The sequence below is a fragment of the Ylistrum balloti genome, unplaced genomic scaffold (genome assembly GCF_031769215.1).
Source record: "Ylistrum balloti isolate Yb309-2 unplaced genomic scaffold, AGI_CSIRO_Ybal_v1 Utg369626, whole genome shotgun sequence".
Taxonomy (NCBI): domain Eukaryota; kingdom Metazoa; phylum Mollusca; class Bivalvia; order Pectinida; family Pectinidae; genus Ylistrum; species Ylistrum balloti.
In genome coordinates this window covers 1,527,267-1,549,809 of record NW_026781894.1, presented here as the reverse complement: position 1 = coordinate 1,549,809, position 22,543 = coordinate 1,527,267, and the positions used below count along the sequence as shown (strand labels likewise).

The 22,543-nt window shown below is 35.7% G+C and overlaps 2 protein-coding genes across 2 annotated transcripts in view; both read left to right on the top strand.

The window, feature by feature from the left end:
• Positions 1–21,495, top strand: part of LOC132551747 (WD repeat-containing protein 64-like) — a 40,593-nt gene extending 19,098 nt beyond the window's left edge. Inside the window, exons 6-31 of the mRNA XM_060215884.1 lie at positions 3,143–3,253; positions 3,584–3,810; positions 4,071–4,211; positions 4,671–4,804; positions 5,721–5,848; positions 6,202–6,286; positions 6,552–6,700; positions 6,910–7,033; positions 7,316–7,479; positions 7,880–8,098; positions 8,442–8,566; positions 9,570–9,704; positions 9,915–10,038; positions 10,385–10,484; positions 10,669–10,877; positions 11,191–11,296; positions 11,962–12,023; positions 12,317–12,429; positions 12,872–12,989; positions 13,796–13,887; positions 14,127–14,244; positions 15,113–15,163; positions 16,254–16,334; positions 16,606–16,695; positions 17,903–17,920; positions 21,304–21,495. Of these exons, the coding sequence (XP_060071867.1) occupies positions 3,143–3,253; positions 3,584–3,810; positions 4,071–4,211; positions 4,671–4,804; positions 5,721–5,848; positions 6,202–6,286; positions 6,552–6,700; positions 6,910–7,033; positions 7,316–7,479; positions 7,880–8,098; positions 8,442–8,566; positions 9,570–9,704; positions 9,915–10,038; positions 10,385–10,484; positions 10,669–10,877; positions 11,191–11,296; positions 11,962–12,023; positions 12,317–12,429; positions 12,872–12,989; positions 13,796–13,887; positions 14,127–14,244; positions 15,113–15,163; positions 16,254–16,334; positions 16,606–16,695; positions 17,903–17,920; positions 21,304–21,495 (3,216 nt within the window). The remainder of the gene's footprint in view (positions 1–3,142; positions 3,254–3,583; positions 3,811–4,070; positions 4,212–4,670; positions 4,805–5,720; positions 5,849–6,201; positions 6,287–6,551; positions 6,701–6,909; positions 7,034–7,315; positions 7,480–7,879; positions 8,099–8,441; positions 8,567–9,569; positions 9,705–9,914; positions 10,039–10,384; positions 10,485–10,668; positions 10,878–11,190; positions 11,297–11,961; positions 12,024–12,316; positions 12,430–12,871; positions 12,990–13,795; positions 13,888–14,126; positions 14,245–15,112; positions 15,164–16,253; positions 16,335–16,605; positions 16,696–17,902; positions 17,921–21,303) is intronic.
• LOC132551027 (testis-specific serine/threonine-protein kinase 3-like) lies at positions 517–1,554 on the top strand. The gene has a single exon (XM_060215132.1). The coding sequence runs from the start codon at positions 517–519 to the stop codon at positions 1,552–1,554; it is 1,038 nt and encodes a 345-aa protein (XP_060071115.1).
• Positions 21,496–22,543: the final 1,048 nt, after the last annotated feature.

Below are 22,543 nucleotides of genomic sequence, written 5' to 3'. Positions count from 1 at the left end.
TTTAATCAATTAGCTTGTAACTGTGTAAATATATACTGTTAGTTATTGGTTTTCGTGTTATATACATACGTAACAAATACACAGAGTTAAGTAAATCGAATGAAATTACAAATGTCTACAAACATGGATTCTGTCGATTTCTCACCCGATAGAGCGAAGAGAGGCATTTAGATTCTAGGTGGAGGAGGTTTTGTGTCTTGGAAGTGGGTAGGCGTGGGGGACGGAAGTCCTTCTATAGGAGAAACTTCCGGAGCTGCTGTAATACATTTTAAACTGAATATGCTTTCCCATATTTAATGAATAGAAGACGCCAAAAACGAAATGTGTCTTAAGACCTTTATGACGTCATCTTGATATCGTGCATTGTGACGTCATAGATTTAATGTCCTTAGCGATTTGGCTGGGAATAGGTGTCGGCTGAATTTTCGTGGTTGATTTCGATAGCGAAAATGTTTATTTAGAGCCGCGGTTGGTTACCGGCAGGGATACGGTCGTGACCCAGGCCAGGGCATAGTCATGGCGATGGCAGATGAGAACTGCTACGGCCCGACTGCCGAAAATGATGATGCTATCCTCTTAGCGGAACTTGACAAACTCAAAAACGAAGTGGAACGAGTAAAGCCGGGAAGTAAGCTTCTTGGGCAGACGGAAGAAGGTACACGGAAACTCACATACCGCGCTGTTCTGGCTCAGAGAGGATTCCTTGTGAAGAAAACACTCGGTTCCGGCAGTTACTCCACCGTCAAATTAGCCTTTAGCCTTCATCGCCAGGAAAAACGTGTAGCTGTGAAAGTTCTGAGTCAGAAGGTAGCTCCTAAAGACTACCTACTGAGGTTTCTGCCCAAGGAGAAGACTGTATGGCCTAGGTTAGACCATCCTCATGTCATAAAGATATATGAGATGTTTGAAGATACCTCAAGGACCTATTTCATCATGGAATACGCTGCTCGTGGAGACTTATTGCGCTATGTTCAAAGGTATGGACCTTTACACGAAGTGTTAGCACGTCACTGGTTCGACCAATCATGCAAAGCAGTGGAATATCTGCATTCACAAGCTATTGCGCACAGGGATCTTAAACTCGAAAACATATTGCTCGATTCGAACTACAGTGTTAAAATCGGCGACCTCGGGTTTGTGAAGGATAACCTTGGACCAAACCATCTGAGTAAAACGTTTTGTGGGTCTAAGTCTTACGTTGCCCCCGAGATATTGAAAGGGCGACCGTACGACCCCCGGAAATCAGACGTGTGGGCATTGGGCGCGGTTCTCTTCATAATGGTAACGGGAACGATGCCATTTGACGAAGCACGCGGAAACAAGGCAATGCTAGCTGAACACAAGAGATTGGAGTTCTCGTGGAAAGGTGCAACAGAAAAGTGTCGAGAACTTATCTTGTATCTCTTCACCTACTTATTTGAAGAACGGCCGTCTATTTCCGAAGTGAAGAATCAACCATGGATGACCATTACTGATGCAGAACTTGAGGAAATTGCCCCAAAACCAAAGCGGAAAAAGGACAGCGTTGAACCACCAGTGGAAACGTCCGGATGACATCCACTGTTACTTTGGAACAATATTTTCCGGCATAATGTTTTCAATATAATACTATATTTTGTGTTTTGGATCACAGCGTTCTATATAATGGATAAATTTAATATATAAATTGTTATTATATATGTCTTTATAAGCTCCCTATTTAAAAAAAATGAACGGTCCTGCAATTTATTACCTTTATCACAACTGATATTAAAACTTAATGGATATGTTATAAGTTCCTTCTTTTCTTCTTCTTTAATTTATTCATGTATTTAAACGTGTACTCTCAAAACTGAATAGCAAGAATCACCGGTATTTGAACAATTGCTACGGTAATTATGAAGTGGCGGGCCTACATAAGGATTACACAACACAAACGATTGATAATCGATCTTTCAGTTGTTGACGTATGGCGAATATGAATGTTGAATTTGCAGATTTCTACGTTATGATTTTGTCATCTTGCCAAAACTAAAGGGCGTCAACAAAATTCTTCCATAACTGGCCAATAAACTAATATATAATAATATATTAATGTATTTTAAGAAAAGATATTTCGATTAAATCAAATACATACGTTCTGTGCGTGTAAAATCCTTACGTATTAGTTACGATATTTATCCTTAGCCAAGGTATTTGTACGGTACAGGCCAAGAGAAAAATTGTATAGGAAAACAAACTTAAACTTGTGTTGTTTGTTTGGTTAGATATTCATTTAGGATGTTCGGATTCAGACTAAATATAAATGAGACCTGATTTATCAAACTTAGATAGTGTCTATAAAATCCTGATATACATGAGGTATTTGATTTCTTGTAGATAATGGCAATATCAGTTATCAGTAAATTTTGACAAACCTTGGGGTTGCATTATCGCTTTGCTGAAACTACATTCTTTATGTTTGTTTGCGGTAATCATTGTTACCATTATGACGTCACAGCGATTATAACGTCACAACCTGAGCAGGCGGAACCAATTTTGTAGCGATAACATGAAAGGTGGGAAGTGTTATTTCATGTATGTGTTTGCAATGTTTCGGAATGTGCAGTGATTACTGGTACAAGTGTTAATCATACATACTTCATGACCAGGATACAGAATTGAGGGTGTCACAGAGGACTGGGAAATTTACATGTAAGAAATCCACTCCTAGATACAAATTGTGTATAATTTCAGAACAAGAAATGACGATCCTTTATTTATCAAGTTTACTGATTCCGAATGCCTAACTGTCTGTTCTTACTAATCTCATGGGTAGGACTGATTGTCGTCCTAGATTCCGTAGGGCGGACTGATTGTTTTACTGACTACCAAGTACTGGTTCCATATATATCATTACTAGCGAGTTACAATCCCAAGGTCCGGACTAAATTTCTGTAAACATGTTACTAATCTCATGGATAGGACATATTCTACGAATACAAATGACCAATCTTGTAAGTAAGGATTTTTGGTATGCAACTGTAACATCGGTTATAATGTTCTTGTATAGGTATAAACCTGAACTATTCCCTTGGGTTGGGGCAATGGAAAATCCTACTAATTCCGTGGGTCGGACAAATCATCTTACTGATGAAAACGGGTAACACTCTATATTTTGCAGGAGCCCGCATGGGTGACAGGGTGTGACTATCTCCCAGGTATACGGCGAACCGTTACATGTACGGAACGGAGCATCGTTATTTGGGACAGTAGGTCAAAGGGCAAAAATCAGGTAAGCTCTCAAGAAACAGATCCCTGTCTTTATTAATGCACTTGCAGTCACTGTATTGTAAATAAGATATTTCAGATTTTAAATCGTGATGGAATTATCTGGTTACTCGAATGTATAGTTATGAATCACCGGTAAGTCAAGTATTCTATCATATCAAAGATTTTATGTCGTTCTTATTACAGAACACCTATCGTTTTCTGGAAAGAGTCCTAAAGAGCAAAGAATGCTCAATCAACTAGGTATATTTCAATTGAATTAAATTTATCTATACATATCATGCGTTATAGCCTCAGAACAGCTATGAAAAATTGTGTTCAAATTTTATTTCAGCAAATATACTCAATAAAACCCTTTGAAAATTCTCCTCAATGCATTACTCACGTGACCAGTACGTCTCCTGCGCACGAGGACCTAGTCCTGTTCGGCGACGATCAGGGTTATATAAACGCTATGAGGCTGGTGGCCAAGGACCTCAACACCAAGAGTACCAAAAACGACAAGCGTGGCAACATCAATCTTCCACAGAACTACCCAATCGACCCTGATAAACTCACATAGTCAGTATAACGTAGTTGGCAGAATAACATAGAAGTCGGTATAATGTGATTTTCGGTATAATGTACTTGTCGGTATAATTGTAGTTAGTAAACTTTTTTTTCGGAAATTGTTCTTTTTCCTCGTTTTATGTCTTTTCACAGGGAATCAGATTAAAATATTCATATTTAAGACCATCTTTGACTGTTCATTTAACTAATATACATTTTGTATATATTCGATTTTACAGAGTTTTTTCAAAGCTTGTAATTATTCGTTGCAGTCCTATAGTAAAAAGAAAGCTACATCACGACTGGGTACTGAGCGTCAAGTACTTTCCGGAACTTCGATGTTTCGGTTCCTGCTCACCTCATAGTCGACAGTCGTTTGTGTTGGAGGAGGTAGAGCGGCTGTATGATGATCAGTACGTAACAGAAAGTACTCCCACACATTTACAAAACACCTTTCCCGAATAACGGAATGATACTTATCTCTACACTATACATTCATACTCAGTCTTCAGTTTTCCTTTTTGTGTCCTCGTGCTATCAAACACTGTATTCTTTTACAAGCGAAGGATTCTAATGAACGCATTGATTAAATACTGGAAGTCCTTACTGAGTATCACTCGTACATGGATATTCACGTGTTTTTGTCTCCCGACAAACGGGAAGCGTGCAACATATTAATCTTGTATCTTTGCCATGTAACTGCATTTATCTATTATTTAAATGAAATTTTTTAATGTAATGCGACATGTGTAACATTTAAACTTAATGAACGTTAAGCCCGATAAATAAATGCAAGCACGTGACAAAGGTGTTTAAATGTTATATATTCAAGACCACTCTTGATAGTAAATACAAGGTATTTATTTTCGTAGGGAAATCAGGGGCGTAAACATACCAAAGGGAGTTAACTGCTTCTCGTATTGTGCCAAAGCTAATATCATTGCAACTGGTGGAGTAGACAAAGTCATCAGGGTGTGGCATCCTCACATCTTCTCACGTCCAACAGGTAGGTAGTGTCACATGTATCTCATGTTATATAGGTAGGTAGTGTCACTGATGACACCATGCATCCTCTCACGTCCTACACGTAGGTAGTGTCACATGTTTCTCATGTTATATAAGTAGGTAGTGTCACTGATGACACCGTGCATCTTCTCGCGTCCACCAGGTAGGTAGTATCATAGAGAGACATCACACATCTTCTTACAATGTACCTCCCAATGTATGTATCTAAGACAGGTTCCCCACATCTTCTCGCGCCTTTAAAGCCGAAAGTGTTACATGCAGGTATTCCGCATCAAGACTAAAATATTCAGATTTCGTTAAATTGGGACAAGCTCAATGCTCTCTTTTCACGTCAATCAAATCTGAAGGCATTTATACATCTCATGCTCATCTCATGTTTTGAATATTATCACGTCCTGCAAGTTAGTAGTATCATACACAAGCATTCAACATCTTCTAACGCAAGGCAGGTACATAGTGCTAGAGAAAGGAGTCTCACATTTTCCAGTTAGAAGGTACGCCGACCGTATCATCTCAATGGTACATGTTGATACTTGTGCAACACAAATTAAAAAATGTTAGCAATATTTTCCGAAACCCTGATATATGGAAAATTACGATTAGACAAGATGCATGTTCTCACATCAAACAAGGGGATATTATTGCATGTGTGTATTTCATTTCTTCTAACAGTAATATTTCACTGTGACATCTCACATGTCATCCACAGTTTTCTTATGTACCAACTAGTAGACTTCTTCGGTACATCATATGTATATGATGCTATTCCAGATATTATCAAAATGACATTTTAAGCGAAAACATCAACATCAAAATTAACAAAAATATTCAACTGCTCTGAAATTGACTTTCTTCTTTTTTAATGTCTAAGTCTTATTTTCATTGTTCTTTTACAGGGAAACTGATGGGTCATTTATTTACGATAGTAGACATCTGTTGTAATGAGCGAGATCAACACTTGATCAGTCTATCGACGGCGAGGGTGTTCCGAGTGTGGGACATTCACACTTTAACATGTTTACAGGTAAAAATTATATAAGAAAAGGTTTTGCGCTTGTTGTATTCAATCTTCTTCAGTCAGTACATACTACCGAGATCATGTCTAGTGATTTGTAATAAAAACTTCAAAAATGGCTGAGTTTACCACACCCTAGTCTGTCTTGTAAGGTAATCAAATCTTCTTTAATTTTTAATTATAAAGGAGTTATTTCCCTTTTAGTTTATATCGAGATTCGACATCATTCATCTGTTCACTATTTCTATTTCTTTCTTAATCCGGATGCAAATTAGAAAATATCTCGTGATCATTTCCCTTGCCTTTTTTTTTGTGTCTAGTTATACTTCCGTAATGGATTTTTTTTTATACCTTTGTTGTAGGTATTTACAGATAATGAAGAACGACCAGGCGAGAAACGAATATATTCAATGATATTTGACAGTAAACATGAACGACTAATAACAGGTAACGAATGACTTTGTACGCAACCTTAAATGGCTTTGAAAAACTACCTTAAAAGACTCTGAAAAACTACCTTAAATGACTTTAATGCAGATACAAATGTACGTGAAATACATTTTAGTCCGACATGAAACAACTTGGTAGTAAACAATTGCTAAAAGAAAACATTAAGCTTTTTTAAGCTAGCCTACACATGTACTGCAATTAATCAAACGTATTTGAACTTGCATAATTTCGTTTGTTGTAAATTACGTATTCTATATCTCAGGGTCAAGCGTAATAGACTCATGGCCTTTGACCCGGGCGGTACAAGATACGATGCAGGTTCCGCATTCGCATGACCGACCAATCAGCCAGATCGTGATCAACCTCGACCTCAACCAGGTCATCACCGTGTGCTCTGAATCCGTCATCAAGGTAGACACCTGACAAACACCTTGTGAAATGTCTTATCATCTTAACAATCGAAAATATATGATACACGTATCATTTATTCGCACGATTTGGATATTTAAATAAAGATTTTTTGAAATAAATATACAGCTTTAACAATATGCATAATTTCCTGACAGAATCGGTTGACGCTGCTACCTATCAAGGGGGATAACTCATCCATTACATTTCAGGTATGGGAAATGGAAACAGGTAAGCGGGTGTACATGATAGCTGATGCACACGGTCCCAATGTGGAAGTGACGGCATTATGTCTGGATAAGTCTGGATACAGGTTGGCAACGGGAGCTTTTGATGGTAAGATTCCTAGATTATAAGCACTTTAATATTTTTTTATCTGGAAAGACAAATCCCAATAACTACTTGAGTAATTATAATTTTACATTGGGTTACGTGTTTAACGATGCTTCCATCTTGTTTAATACCAAAATCAGCCGGAGTTCATTTAGACGCAACAATTATAAAATTGGTTTGATTGCTAAGTATGTCTAACGCAGCTACTGCTGAACGTACTGTTAACAGAACTGTTAGAGTGTCTATATCTGTGTGAGAAAAGTGACAAACTGTTTGTGGCTTTAGGTTCTGTGAAGGTGTGGGACTTTGGATCTGGACAGGAGATTAAATGTCGGACAGGTCGGGGCTCAGACGAGGACTACAGCATTACGGGGATGCTGTATACTCACCTGACAGGGGACAGGGTCATTCTGGCGGCCGGCTGGAACAACAAAATAAGGCTTATACTGGTACTAAACTTATTACTATATCATACAATGTATATATCTCTAATCGGAAAACTGCATGGTGTCGAAACTTAATCTCTTCATTTCATTTCGTTGTTTGTGTTTGTTTTATTCTCACTATATTTTCTGTTTACTTCTGCCGGAACGGGTTTTATACTAAGGGACAGAAATTGTATCGAAATTACGGGAACAGTCTCGGATTTCTTCCCTAGATTTTCATATTATTCTCGTTTGGATTGCAAGAGGTTGCAAGTTCATCTTGCTTTCATGCACAATATGGCGGTCCCGAGCATTTAAGGAATCATCGAATGTCCCTATCATCCGTCCACACATCGCCATCCTTTAATAGATGTAGGGACTAAAAACAAACGCCTATCATTTCGGTATTACTTTTATTCAACAGGATACAAACGAGAATTACGATCTTCCAATTGTTCGGGAGTTTTCGGATGTATACTATTGGACACAAGAGGTGAAGCTAACCCCTTCCAATTCCTCAGCTGACCCCTTCAAGGCAGATCCACTACCAGATATCGGTCAGCCGTCACATACGTCACTGGGTTCCAAACGTCATTCAACGTTGTCAGACAATAACGCTCAAATCACAAATGTGTTCAAAAAAGTAAGTTTATGCACTATCGCGTGTTCTGTTTCTGGAGTGTTACGAGTAGTTCTACAACATAGCTTACATAACGTGTATATCACAATAAGTTGTGTATTGAAATATGCACATTATATTTAACATTACGAAGTAGGTAACACAACCATTACTTATTAATATATTAACTATATTCTTAACTTCCTAGGACATAGGTATTTCCTTGGATATCGCTTAACCCGAGGTCATCAGGTTTTCGACATATACATACATTCACATTGAAATGCCTGATGACGTCTTGCTGGAATTGTATTGAAGTTGTTCTTTGAGATAGATTTATGACGTCATAATGCCATTTATGTTGTAGGATTATATTCTGATGTCACACGAAGTTACATGTATAGATAGTCTTCAGCCAAACATCTTATTGACAGGATGTTCCAACGGTAACATTGTCCTGTGGGATATAGAGAGATCCATGATCGAAAAGATGTACGTATACTTGAAACAGCTTTATGGAAAAAAAACAACAACTGTGGAATAAGTTCCAAACGTATTCTCTAGCGTACTCAGTTATATAGAAACTTCACGAATAACGAACTCTGTGAAAATATAGTTTTAAATGAATATCGACCGTTTACTAGATGTGAAGTATTGGAAGGTTGAAATGCTAGAATATTTTTTTTATTTGCAACAACTTGATCCGAAAAATTACGGAAATTACCGAGCACTGATGACATGTGATATGCCGTTACGTTTTTATGCAATAGTAGACGTGTTTTGATGGCGTTTTTGCCAAATACTGCCTGCTTTCAGATGTTTACGTTCTTGTTTGAATGAGTCCCTCGTTGGTTTATATGCAATACTTTGTTTCTGTGAGGCAAGTCTCGTGGTTATACAACCTTATAATCTTTCCCCTCTGGTTGAGGTCACACCTGCAAGGCGTGAATCAGCATGTACTTCACAAACCGCAACATGTAACTGAAGATCTTCTTGCTTCTGTCGTATTTCAATTTCCACAGGCGTGCTTGGGGAATGTTGAATGCTGAACAGTTTCAATACTCTTACTGTAGTAGGTTAGGAGAGGCTCTTCACAAAATTTCATTGAAAACAAAAACATGATAAGATGAATACTCCGACAGTTATCTTAGTGTAGAGCGTAACGTAATGTTTATTATTTATACTAACGGTAGATCACTGGAAACTGTCTTAGGAGATGGAATGGATGCTAGTAATATGAAGGCGCGGAAGATCCAGCTTTCTGATATTTATAATTTTGCTCTGATGTTAAGTGTTTTATGGAAGTTTGAAAATGGGAAGTTGTTATGCTAGGTAATTCTTAACGAACTGGTAATCTGTAGAAGGCCAAGGAAGGCTAAAGTATTCATATTTAACACACGAATAGTCAATTTGATATTCAGGAAACTATATTCATTGTTTGAAGAATATTGATGTCGTCACATTGTTCAATACTATGTTCTACACAAATTATCAGATTTGAACTTCCCGGTCCTGATGGGTCAGCGCCAAGTCCTTCACGCCAGAAGCAGAAACAGAACCAAGAAAAAAGGGTCAACATGATTAAAGTGCTCATTCACAAAGAAAAGAAACTAGACCCAGCATACCTGAAGTATGTATATCACACAAAGAAATGTACAATTACGTATTCACAACTAGGGATAAAATTCCAATCCTTGTATAAACTGATTTTTTAATTTTTTTTTCAATTATGTGAAAGCTGTTTTATAGTTGTATTTAAATATTGTGCCAAGACTTATAGCGATGTGTATGAATATGTCCTAAATAGAACCATTATTTTCATTTCTGTTCCCCTTCGTAGGCGTGTTGTGGAGGATAATGATGAGAAAATGGAGACAGCTTCTGTCATGTCCAGATCTCGAATGAGTAAAAAAGTATCTCGATCAAACTCACGCTTATCTCGAACCTCAAATATTCATCAACAGGTCAGTAACCTTATGTTGAAGTTGAGAGATGTTTAAAAAAAAAATATACCATATTTGCTGTGGAAGGTTCTCTTCGATGTTTCAAATTTTCACCAAAGGTGAAAGGATGTGTTCTTCACAAATGTCGAAAAACGGAATGTAGTTTATTCTATCAATTTCTATCAGTTTTGTTTTCCACCAAAATAGTTTCCGCGATTTTAATCTTTCTTAAAAAATAACAGTATTTGTAATACCCAAGTCTGTGATGGTATTGACACATTTTTAATTCATCAAACGTGTATGAATTCTGGTAACATGAAGTGTATTAAACCACAAGACGCTAAACCATATGCTAACACTATTACAGGCTGATATTAAGGTAGATGAGAAAGAACAAAAGGAGTTGATGGACAAACTTACGGCGAAAATTGAAGGCGTAGAGGACAACACAGGAGATACAACAGACGGTAAAGGTTTCGACTCGTTCTTGCTACATGCCTGTTTTGAAATGTACAGTATAGACTTATTAATGCAAAACGGCACAAAAATGAAATAAACTTTTAAAAATTCAAATTTTGTAATGTAACTTACAACCCGAATTCATGTCAGGTCTACGTGATTTGAAAATATATCTATTTTCGATGATTTCAGCAAAGAAAGAAGAAACAGTAGAAGAGGAAAAGAAAGACCCAGAAAAAGAGGAAGGTGAGGAAGACGAAAATCAGAAAGAAGAGGAAAAGGATGAAGATAATGACGAGGAAGAAGACGATGACATTGAAAGTCGGTATATAACGGAAGTGTATGATCCTATCATCGTCAGTGTCCATCAAGACTCCTATATTCGGTTCTGGACAATGTCTGTACGTATCCCCTACTACACATTTTGCCTGACTTTGAGTATCCTATCAGTTCAATGATAAATCAAATGGCATTGTAATTTAGAATACAACAACGTATGGATTACAATAAGAATCATGATACACATAAAAAAAATGCTGCAATGCAACATCCTGTTCCAGACTAATATAATCTCACAATTTTATACTTCAGGTACTAGGTAGATTTTATTTCACCACACCAGAAATTGAAAATAAACGATAGCTGTCTTCGATACTCAATTAGATGTTTACGTTGATGTGTACATGTTAAACACGGTGTCATTGGCCATTGCAGGGACAGTTGGTGAGGGAGGTGTCGGCCATCACTCGAAGACAAGGGACGCCAGTGACAGCAGTCTGCCATGACGAAAACTGTAACATACTCATTACGGGGGACCAGAGTAAGAATTGTACCATACACTGTGGCGGTTGTAACATGTATTTCATATTATATCTAACGCAAGGTCGCTGATAGATAGTTCTGTAAAAGACTAATGCTGTAGAACACTTATCATAAGCACCACTGCTAAATTCAAGAATTCTTTACCGAGCCTTTCTTAAAATATGTTCCAGACAATAGCAATGTTATTGAGCCACATGGTTGCTGCTACACATTGCTTAACCCAAGGATCAATATGATAGATTTATTCACCAAACAATTACTTGTGTATAGTCACTCCTAGTATTCAATTCATAGACAGATCTAGCTTTAATATTCCACATAACCCAAGGCTGCTGCTATATATTCCTGAATTCAAGGATTAAAGATATGTAATTAAACACACGGACATTGTTACGACTGAACCCAAGGATCAGTGGTGTATAATGCTAAATCCAAGCATCATTACCCTAGCTTGTCTGTGAAATATAAAGGTTGTTACCGAATTCATGTTTACCTTAATAACTAAGAATTGCATCCATAGAATCGATTTAAATTTGTATATCTTACCTACATATGTATTTTATCACCAGTCTTATGACATTATCTAACCACTTCATTATTTTGTCAGATAGGCTTTATGTATTTATAGAATTAGAAAACAAGTATTCGTTGTACTCATTTCAGAGGGTTATCTAACATTGTGGGATGTGGCCAAGTTTCTGAAGAACCCTACATCTACTGACCAGGTATGTGATGTTAACACTGGTTTACTTATCTTAATTATTATACTTTAACAAAGAATTTCTTAAATAAAAACACATAAAAAAGTTTTTTTCTTGTACATTCTATTACTAACAATTACCTACATATTGGATATATTACTTATATTTTGGTAATATGATCGATTTTATTTTTAACTTTGAATCATTTGCCAAGATAATAGGTGTTGAAACACATCGCAACACACGTTATTTTTAAACCGACGTCCACGATGTTTTATTGGACAGGGAAGTAAAAAGCAACTGAATTATTTTTTCAGTCTGTTTTAAAACAAGTGATATACTGGCGAGCTCATTTGATGAAAGTTGTCTCCCTTGCATATATTAACTCACTGAAGGCGATATTTTCGGGATCGATGGATGGATCTGTGAGGTGCGTATGTCTCTTCTCTTCGTATGTTAGACACTACAGCTGTCAACAATTGATAAGGCGGATGCAGATTACAAAAAAAAAAATAACGATATATTTTTATATTCTTTCGATCACTTTGGATTTTCAACAGTCGCCTCCTAGTCTTCAAAATTGAAGATCTTAGCATCACGAACGAGTCCTAGAATGACGAAACTGTTATATGATACAATTTACCTCATTGTTTGGCTCTACTGTATCTAACAGTTAATTATTGAACGGTGATATTCCCGTGTATGTCATTTTTTTCAATCTTTCATATTTCATAAACATGTAGAAAGATAAAACACTGATTGTGATTTTTAACAAGATCTTATCTGGAATCAGCTATGGGATATTTCATAACTCCTTTACACATTGTATATTCATTTAAAGCTAGAGATACATGCCAACTGCTTTATTACAGAGTATGGTGGGGTTCCAAAGGGAGGTTCGTTGGTTTCTTCAGTCAGCACAGAGCCTTTGTGTGGCCAGAATCTGAGGAAAAGGCAGGCCCTGCCGTGTTACCGTACGATATTACTGAGGTACTACAACATACAATCATGTATTGTATTTGCCTGAAATAGTTTATCAGAAGTTCATACCATGTAACGAATTAGTTGATAGAAGGTTACACCAACTAACGGTTTAGTTAATAGTCGGTCATACCATGTCACGGTTTAGTTAATAGTCGGTCATACCACGTAACGATTTAGTTAATAGTCGGTCATACCACGTAACGATTTAGTTAATAGTCGGTCATACCGTGTAACGATTTAGTTAATAGTCGGTCATACCGTGTAACGGTTAAGTTAATAGTCAAGGTTAGTGTAACAGTATGTTCCAGTCTAGATGCTGATATTTCTTCCAGTCAATTTGGGTTTTTCTAGGTTTCAAAATTTAGGCCTTTAGCATTACTGACGAGTCCGAGAAGGACGACAAAGCTGAGTGGTGCAGTTTAATTCAAAATTTGGTTCTTTTGTATTGTTTCCTACATTTACAATCACATTTGGGATCGTGACATTACTAACACTGTTTGGATCCACTGTATCTTACTTTATAATTGTGTTAATGTGCCGATCACTTGTGTGTCTTGGTACAGTCGTCCATGTTTTGATGGGATGTTAGGGAACAGCAGAATTTAGATTAGATTAAAGTGACATACATAGTACATTGATTTGTGACTTTTCAAATGTAAACTTAAATGTAGTGCATATGCAATTCTCTCTTATCTTCATTCATGTATCTTATATATCAAATCTGCATCCTCGATAACAAAATGAAAAGGAAAGAGAACGTGAAAGAGATTTCCAGTCTAAATACAGCCATGTTTTTATTTTAAATGGTACAGTCTCCCCTGGCCCCGGTAAAGAACAAAGGTGCTAAGCAGACCGTCAGGACGGTCGAAATGTATGAGTATCCACTTATATTTGACAATGATAGGTAAGTCTTGCATTAATATTACTTTATACATCTCATCTGATGTTAAAACCTTATGTAACATAAGAAAATCAGAAGCGGAAGTTTGTATAATCTGTATTAATTGATTTTAATTTTGTAATTCTAAATAGAGAATTATGTATACCAACAGAATTTTTTTTTCAGAAGTATAGAAGTACCATTATAGGATTGCAGCACGTGTTTATCATTAAAACATTCCGTTCATAATATATAATCCACAGGTGGGAACCATTCCGTCGGTCAGCATACATGAGACAGAAAGAAAATACCATTCCTCAGACTAAGAAGAACAATTTAGTAGAGGACAAAAAGTTCTTTACCGCTCTGATGAAGCCAAAGGTATGATCAAAATTCCGAAATTCCTTATGCTTGGAAAGTTCTATGAAAATCATATGCAAACTATTATTAGCTCTAGTACTCTTCTGCACATCGACTTGTTTACCTCGAAATGTTAAATGTGTCCAAAAACCTTACAAATATTATATCTTTCGTTATCCAAGGTTTGTTTTACTGGTACTACTTTAATTGACATGTAATTCTGAAAGTGCAGATAATCAAGAACTATATGAATTATGATATTATGGCAGTATTCAGTCAGTAGGCAAGATACTTGTTGGCTTCCTATTTGCCTTCTATTGTTACATTATATCAAATGTATATAATCACAGACATTCAAACAAACTCCTAGAACTCGTATAGAAACTGACACGTTAAGACATCTTTAAAAGTTGGTGTATTATGATCGTATTTGCACCTAATGATTCTTGATTACTGCCTCAAAGTTAACTTCTTAAGACACACTTTCGTCCTAAAACACTGCAAGCATGTATTTGTGTAGGCCTTGTAGCTGTTGGCTGTGTGGTTTAGAATTTGCTATTTGTTTTCGCCTGTATTTGCCAAAGGTCGTGGAAAAGTAACCGATATTTAAGCCATCTTTTACAAACGAGCACAGTAGATTAACAGGAATACATTCTCCCAATTTTTAGCTTATAAAAAAGTTTCCTTACATAAATAAGGATGATCAGTGTATTGAATTATAAACGCTGGATTTCAATTGTATTTTAAACGGTGATAGGAAACATATACATACACAGATGACAACACTGTTTTGTCATCACTTAATGAAAAAAATCCTAACGACACAAAAGTATGTAAAACATTAGCAGATGTTCAACCTTTTGTTTATTTTAACATGCAATTTCAACAGGGCAGCTTAGACCGAAAGCTGGGGATCAGGAACTCGAATGAGATAGAAGGGGTAAACAGTTTGGTCGCGGCATGGTTTTCAATGTAGCATAAACCGTAATACAGTACTAATGTAGTACATAACTATGATATTACAATTATGTAATTCACTCACATTGTTTATCTAGTAACATGTAATATAGCATTTTGAACCATTCAACAAAGTCACACCAACTGAAATGAAGAGAATAAATGTATTTGTAATGGTTCACAGTTCTTACTAATGAAGGATATTTGCCTTTTACATGCTAAATTAATCAATATTGTTTGTATAGTCCAACAGCTGGGTTGAAGTAGATAGGTGACACAAAGCGTGAATTGCTTGTCACTACGTTAACATACTTGAGCGGTGATGGCGTAGCATGGCTTTGTTTGAGAGACACTGTTTGACGTAATATATATGGTTAAGTCTATGCATATTTGCTACTGATTCGAGACTGATACGAGTGATGCATTCAGTTTATTACAAATTTTCATGCTGCATATGGTTATTGCTGTTCTCATTTTGCATGATCCGCTTTGTAAATTTCTATTCCTTTCCATGACATGGCAAGGTTGTCGAAATTAGAAAGAGGTTAAGTAGTTTTAACGATCCATCAACTACCAATAAAATATTGCCTTTTGTTTAAAGAAATACCAAACTGAAATTTCCAGTCGTAGTGAAACATTTAATGCCAATGTATTTAGTAGTGAAATAACTGCTGGCGTTACAAAAAATTCAAAAAATTCGGACAGAATTCGTTGAAACATGACAAGGTTTGAAACTAGAATTCTGTGTCGATGGTTTCAAACACATGGTTTAAGATATGTCACTGCTTCCGATAGATATTTCGGTTAATTATCAAGATGAAATCAATAAAACAATGCAAGAAGATTGTTTCATCTATCTCTTCATTTCATTAAATCACCATTGTCTGTACGTATCAATTCATGCTTAATATACATTGTCTAGTTTGGACGTCTTAATTGACGTAATATTATTTGATATTGTTTATGTCCATGAATATCTGAACTTAAAAATAAATCAATCTGAAACATATTGCCTATCATGTTTTCTTAGATAACAAACGTATTATAACAGATCATCTTGTATACAATCGTAGGCCTACAACCATCACCTGGAAAGCTTCACTCCCGGGGATAGAAACCAAGGAGCAATATATCGGGCACTGCCAGTCTATAGGGTAAGCAAGAGTTGTCTCGCTTGACGTCACAACAACGAAATTATGTTATCGATCATCAAAACACACCTCAAATTTCATGTTTTCAATTTCATACATCCGATCTTTCATTGAAGACTGACTGTTAACGATAATAATATAGCATCTATATAAAATATAGTTGGCAATCTTGAGCAATAAGAAAACAAGTGTTCCAAAGTCGAGCGTTTTCTACGTTTCTGCTTGTCACTGCATTTATAAATATATTTTACATTATTTTATTATTTTATTGAAGATCCGAACACCAAAACGAATGAAAACTCCCGAGGCCAGTTATCATGTTCCGACAGATAACGAGTCAAATTTTCTCTTCGGAACAAATAAAGTGAGTATTGTGAAATCAAATACGTTGTGCATGAATCCGAAATGTGCAGATTGTTTATGTGAGTCTCACGTGTGGCTAAACATATTTCTAGACATTTGACACACTGGTATCTAAACTTATACTATGAAACAGCAATGCAGATAGTTTAGCTATGTGTGATTTGAATCAAGCAGGCATGCATTTTAACTGCTATCTGAATTTGCATGATCAAACTTGCATGCACACGAGTGGTTTTACACAACAAATTAAATATTCATCTTGCACACCGCATACAGGTTTTCTTTGAAGATGTTGGCAAGATAGAGTTATACGATGAAAGTAAATAGCTTTAACATACCGTTAATTTTTAAATGACGAATTTGCAGTTCTTTTCCCTACCGGCGCTGTTTAGCCGAAAGACGTTATACATTACAGTCCAGATAAATGACATCATGTATCCTGCATTGCCTGAAGCATGGCAAATAATTTTTATATCGATAATCATTTTTTTTAAAGAATATTTTTAACTGCTTTAGCAAGATTCCTTCAACATTTATCATCATATGTAAATACATGTGTATATGTAGCAATGCTTATGGGTCAAAATCAATATCCGGTTTTTGTTTTAAAATTAGATATTGATATCAAACATTAAACACTGTTATGATATTTACACTAATAAGTTGTTACTTGTATGTTTGACTTTTGGTAGTTTAATTTTCTTCTAAATCATGTATGAAAACGACAACATATATTTTGTTTTTAGGATTAACGTTTAGCAGAACAATTAAAGAGGGTAAATTTACGTGTAATTGTCCTGTTTTCATGTTACGGTGGAAGGCTACATAACTGATTAACTATAACAATTTTATCGTTCAGATTTGATATATAGCAGTGCTGAAATACGAAAACATTTGTGTATATGTTTGTGAGGATTTATTTTGTTTGGGTTCACTATTTTACATGTAGCCATATTGCTGTGTATAATTTTTGTCTTAATCCGTGCCAGTTTTCCGCGTTCATGCTTGATGTTTATATATTTGTATGTTCTATGGCTACGGTTGCTATGGTGTGAACGTACAAATGTTTATGCAGTTCTGTCAATGTTTTGACGACATCCCCTAACGTAACACTACCAAAGTTTTGTTATGACCATAATACATCAATATGTAGTGTTTTAATAATATTAGTTAAATGTTTGGAAAAGTATTAAATTTAACTGTTTCAGAAAACCCAGTCTGAACAGGTAATTTATATAATGATTGATTATTTTTCTATCATCATGCTGTCTACTTATCAATTAGAGACATTTTCATTATTATACATTTAACCATTAATAATAATTAATTAATTAATTAATAGAAAAACAAATACATTACTTTAATTATTTATTGTAACTGTGTTAAATATAACTCGGAACAATTAATCTACATATAAATAATCTTGATACGTATATGTATATTTATGAATACCTTTGGTTATATTAAAAAACAACAGCATATCTTAATTTATTGGAGATATTTATGCTCCTCATCTGTCTCTGACGGCACTTGTTTTGCAATGATAACATCATTTCAAATGATGTCATTGTGTACCTGCATTTTATGACAGACATGTGATAAGGATTTCCGATATTATCACCGCATGAATCGTAAACGCTTCTTCATTAATGTTAATAATATTTGTCCGGATAGCTTTTCATATACTGCAATTACGTAATTATCCTTCAGGATGACACAATCCTAAAAATCAATTTCAAAGATGTAAACATAATCCTATCAAGCATGTTATTGATCTGCACCTGGTGTCGCCTGATTGATTGATGATCCTTTTAGACAGCCTGAAGATAAACTCGTTCTGTTAACGTATATTGGAAACCCATCTCTATACAATACCACTCCAGGATAACCTCGATAGTAGTTTCGCTTCTAACAGCTTAACATAGGTCTTCAATTACTCTTGTTTTATATTGATATGTTTTATTTCGATTTTCTGTCCATGTTAAATTATACTGATACTGGTGCTGCCATGATGATTAGGATTATATTGCCTGTTTACTAACACGTTCAAATGGTACCGTGCTAACAAGACATTTTTACGGTTCCTTTTGTCCTGTTTGTTATCTCATAATTGGAAAATGTTCTGTAAATTGATGCAGATTGATTTTGTTGTGAAGGAAATGACAGTGAGCAAATAACAAAAGTAGAAATAGTCTACCTGTCTGTATAGGAACAATACAGTGTGACCTGGTAATGTTCTGCCATCACTGTCCGTCATCTGATTTTCATACGTCATTGAAATAATTAATTCTATTTATTGACTCGTTGGTTAGTCGCAGGGACTTGTCGAGGAACTTACTTATTTATAATAATCACGAGTGACTACGCCAATGAAGCGTTCTTTTATCTTCGGTATTATCTATGTCAGTGGTCGGATACTAGCTATTCACTATTGATCCAGTTCATTGAACCATTACACTTTCAATTATTCATATATGTAAACGAAGTAATTTGAAGCAAATATTATATGGTAACAACCTGTTTTTGCTTCTGCTTTTATTGCTTCCTCTATTCATTATTTTCACTTTTATTAATTCACAGTTTGTTAACTTCGATATTTGAAGTTTCTATTTAACTAGTTATGCAAACCCATCTTTCATCGCTATCGGCTAACAATCAAAACACAAAGTCGCGAGGTGAGACATGGGTGTTACTTTTTCGAGTGGCTGCGTCGTCGTCAAAAGCTGTGTTGTTTGCTAAAATATCATCACCAGAATTGCTTTATGGGTACATATAAGCAAGAGCGAGCAATTACTCTTCTAACATATAGTTTACATTTACTTGGAATTTCTTCATTAATTGTATCATGTAAATTTTTGCACTTAGCTCCACAACGAGTCTTATTTCTCTTTAAGTACATACGTTTTCATTACGAAATTTGGAATGTACTTACATCTAGTTTAACCATTTCAAAGCACATTTACGATTCTGATTTAAACCTACAGTGAATTGTTAATTGGACTTTATGCATAAGTTGTGCCATATTAAAGTCTTCTGTTTAGCTTTGCATTGAACTTTATTCGCTCGAAGTACATAAGCTGTTATATCCAGACCAGGAATGTACTTACATGTATGTACGGCCATACCAACACATCTCAGATGCAGAATTTCATCTGTAGATTACTAGGATGAAGCTCCATATAGTTTGTCTAAAGAAATGAAAATATACAAAACGATTTCGTTATGATATATGGTTGATGGCATCCTTGAATGAAACCAGACAAGATTTGCAAAAAGAAATGACCTTGGCTCATTTTCAAGACCACAGTGGTATTGTTGTTAAAGCTACTAAAAAGCTTCGCTTCGTGTTATCCAAAAGACATAGAAGCATTATCTTAGGAAGATAGGTTTTTGGAATGAAGCCTGATTAAATTTGAAAAAAAGACCTTTTCGACCGATTAATAAGATTTCTGTGTACTGATGGCCGCCGCACGTCAATTTTTTCTATTGTTGATCTGTAACTTATAATATACATTATGGTGAAATTAGGTAACCCTAGACAAAATAAGCCATACTTGTACATATATCACGATTGCCATAAGTTAAGTGAAATATATCTTACCATTTTTCATGTTAGTCTATCAACAAAGTTTTTTATATCAGACAATTGACCTATTAGCATGTCTTCCGTCTTTTATTTCGTCACCATGTTGGAACTCTTACTCTGAGAGAATGCTGCGTTGGTACAGTATTAGCTAGGGTACAGAGGTCAAGTGATGTCATGTTAAAACAAGTTAGAGTAGATAAAGTGAAGTATTGTGTTTCATCTGGTCTCGCTCACGAATGTACCATTAGTTGTTAGATATATCGAATCCACCTATGAATTCTAAGTAAAATGTGATTTCATCTTGGTAGATTGAGAAATATATTGTTTCAGCGAATTGTATTGTTTACCTATCTTTATTAGCACCGTTTTTGATGTGGTGATGGAATTTATCTCCATTGTTCCTATTCACGTGTAAATATATATCAAAATGGATTGCTTCCTGAAAAACGTTTAGGTGCTGCTCATCAGAGCACATGAGGTTTTGAATTATTTTACATGAAATGTTTCAAGTGTTATTGCAGTCATCATGTTAATGACATACTACATATTTAAAATATTAATACGACCGCTGTGGTTTCCGCTTTTACGTTACAGTTATGAGTGTAAGAAAACGTCATGCATTCAGAGACTATCGTTACCGCCATGACGTCACAAAAACGGATGGATGCAAAATTAGATTGTTAAACTAACTTGAATAAGTAATTGAATATCATTAAATGAAAATAAATATCAACCGTTTCATTAACCTCAAATGAAAACTAAAGTTTTACCACAAATCAAAACATGGGTGGCATTCTATATTCTTAAATCTTTATGATATTTTGTTTTCACTGAGTTTTGTTGGTGTGATATGTCTTATCTGTGCATTTATTGACTTGTTTACTTGTGGTGATGTGGCATGCTTTGTCTTTACGTCTGTTGATGTTATCTTTATTCCTGATCTGTGTCTAACATGATATATACTTTTTGCTAATATATTTTATATGTGTGTTTGTTGACCTGTTGCCATGCTCTAATACCCAGCCCCTGCCACAGATTAAGATGACTCGGCGTGAATCCAAGGCCCGAAGGATGAGCTCCTTCAAGATGTCGGCTAGTACATCATCCACTAGCGGCCGGCGAACAGACAGAGTCCCGCGAATGACGTCTGTCTATAACTCTCTACAGTCCAACAACTCCTTGTATGACGTTCGTAAATCGCCTAAAAAGTCTTGATGAGTCTTGGTAAATGTGATAACGTAGATGATATTTATCGGAGATATAACGTACTTATCCACTCTAGACAATATTTGCATGTAGTCTACTACACCCATGGTGCATGTGTTTCCTAGTACCCCTGTCAGCAAAGATCTCCTAGCTTTCCCTCTGTTTTATTAATATAAGCCTTAAGTGATAGGTTACGTAACATTCCGTGGTGATGGCTTACATTTACAGTTGCTAGACAATGTGAATTACACAAAAGAATTCGCTTGAAAAATTTAGGTATGCACGTGTATACACAGAAGCTATGAGATTTTTATCATTTTCATTAGTTTTATATTTGTTTGTTTTAATTTTAGCTTGTGTAGATGATTTTAGTGAGATTTATATTCATCTCATATTTATAGACGCCAATTTAGCCATTTACGGGGAGCAGAATGGGGGACAGATTGTTAATCGTATCCATTATGTCCAGTCCGGTAGTCCGTCCCGTCCTTCATGCCCCATGCTGTCCCGTCCTGTCCTGTCTCGTCCCGTCCCATTCCGTCCTGTCCCGTTTTGAATCAATGTATGCTAATTATTCTAGCGACTTCATTTCCGCATTTAATCAAGCTTAGATACAACGGTAAGTTAATCCAATACATCGGATATTTTTTTAATTGAGGGTTTTAAGGCCAAAGCCGCCGTCATTAATATTTAAAGAAAATTACCGAGCATTCAATAAATGGAATAGGGCAATTTGTAGTTTATCAGGATTGCTTTTCATTACGTATTAAGGGCCAGGTAAACGCGGTTCTACCTTGCCTCGAGAATACGAATTTTGTTTCTGCTCAATATACCTTGTATATGTCTAGATGTTGTCTACGAAATATCGTAATTTCTACAGGCTCCAAAAACCCTGTTTAATGTCTAATATTTAAATGATACTTTTGGCACAATATCAATATGTTACGTTTACACAGTTCTAGAATACCAAAATAAAAACCATACCATTTCTGTGCATGAATGTGAACAGCAGAGGATCTGTATTGGTATGTTTTCCTATAGATATATAACCAACTAT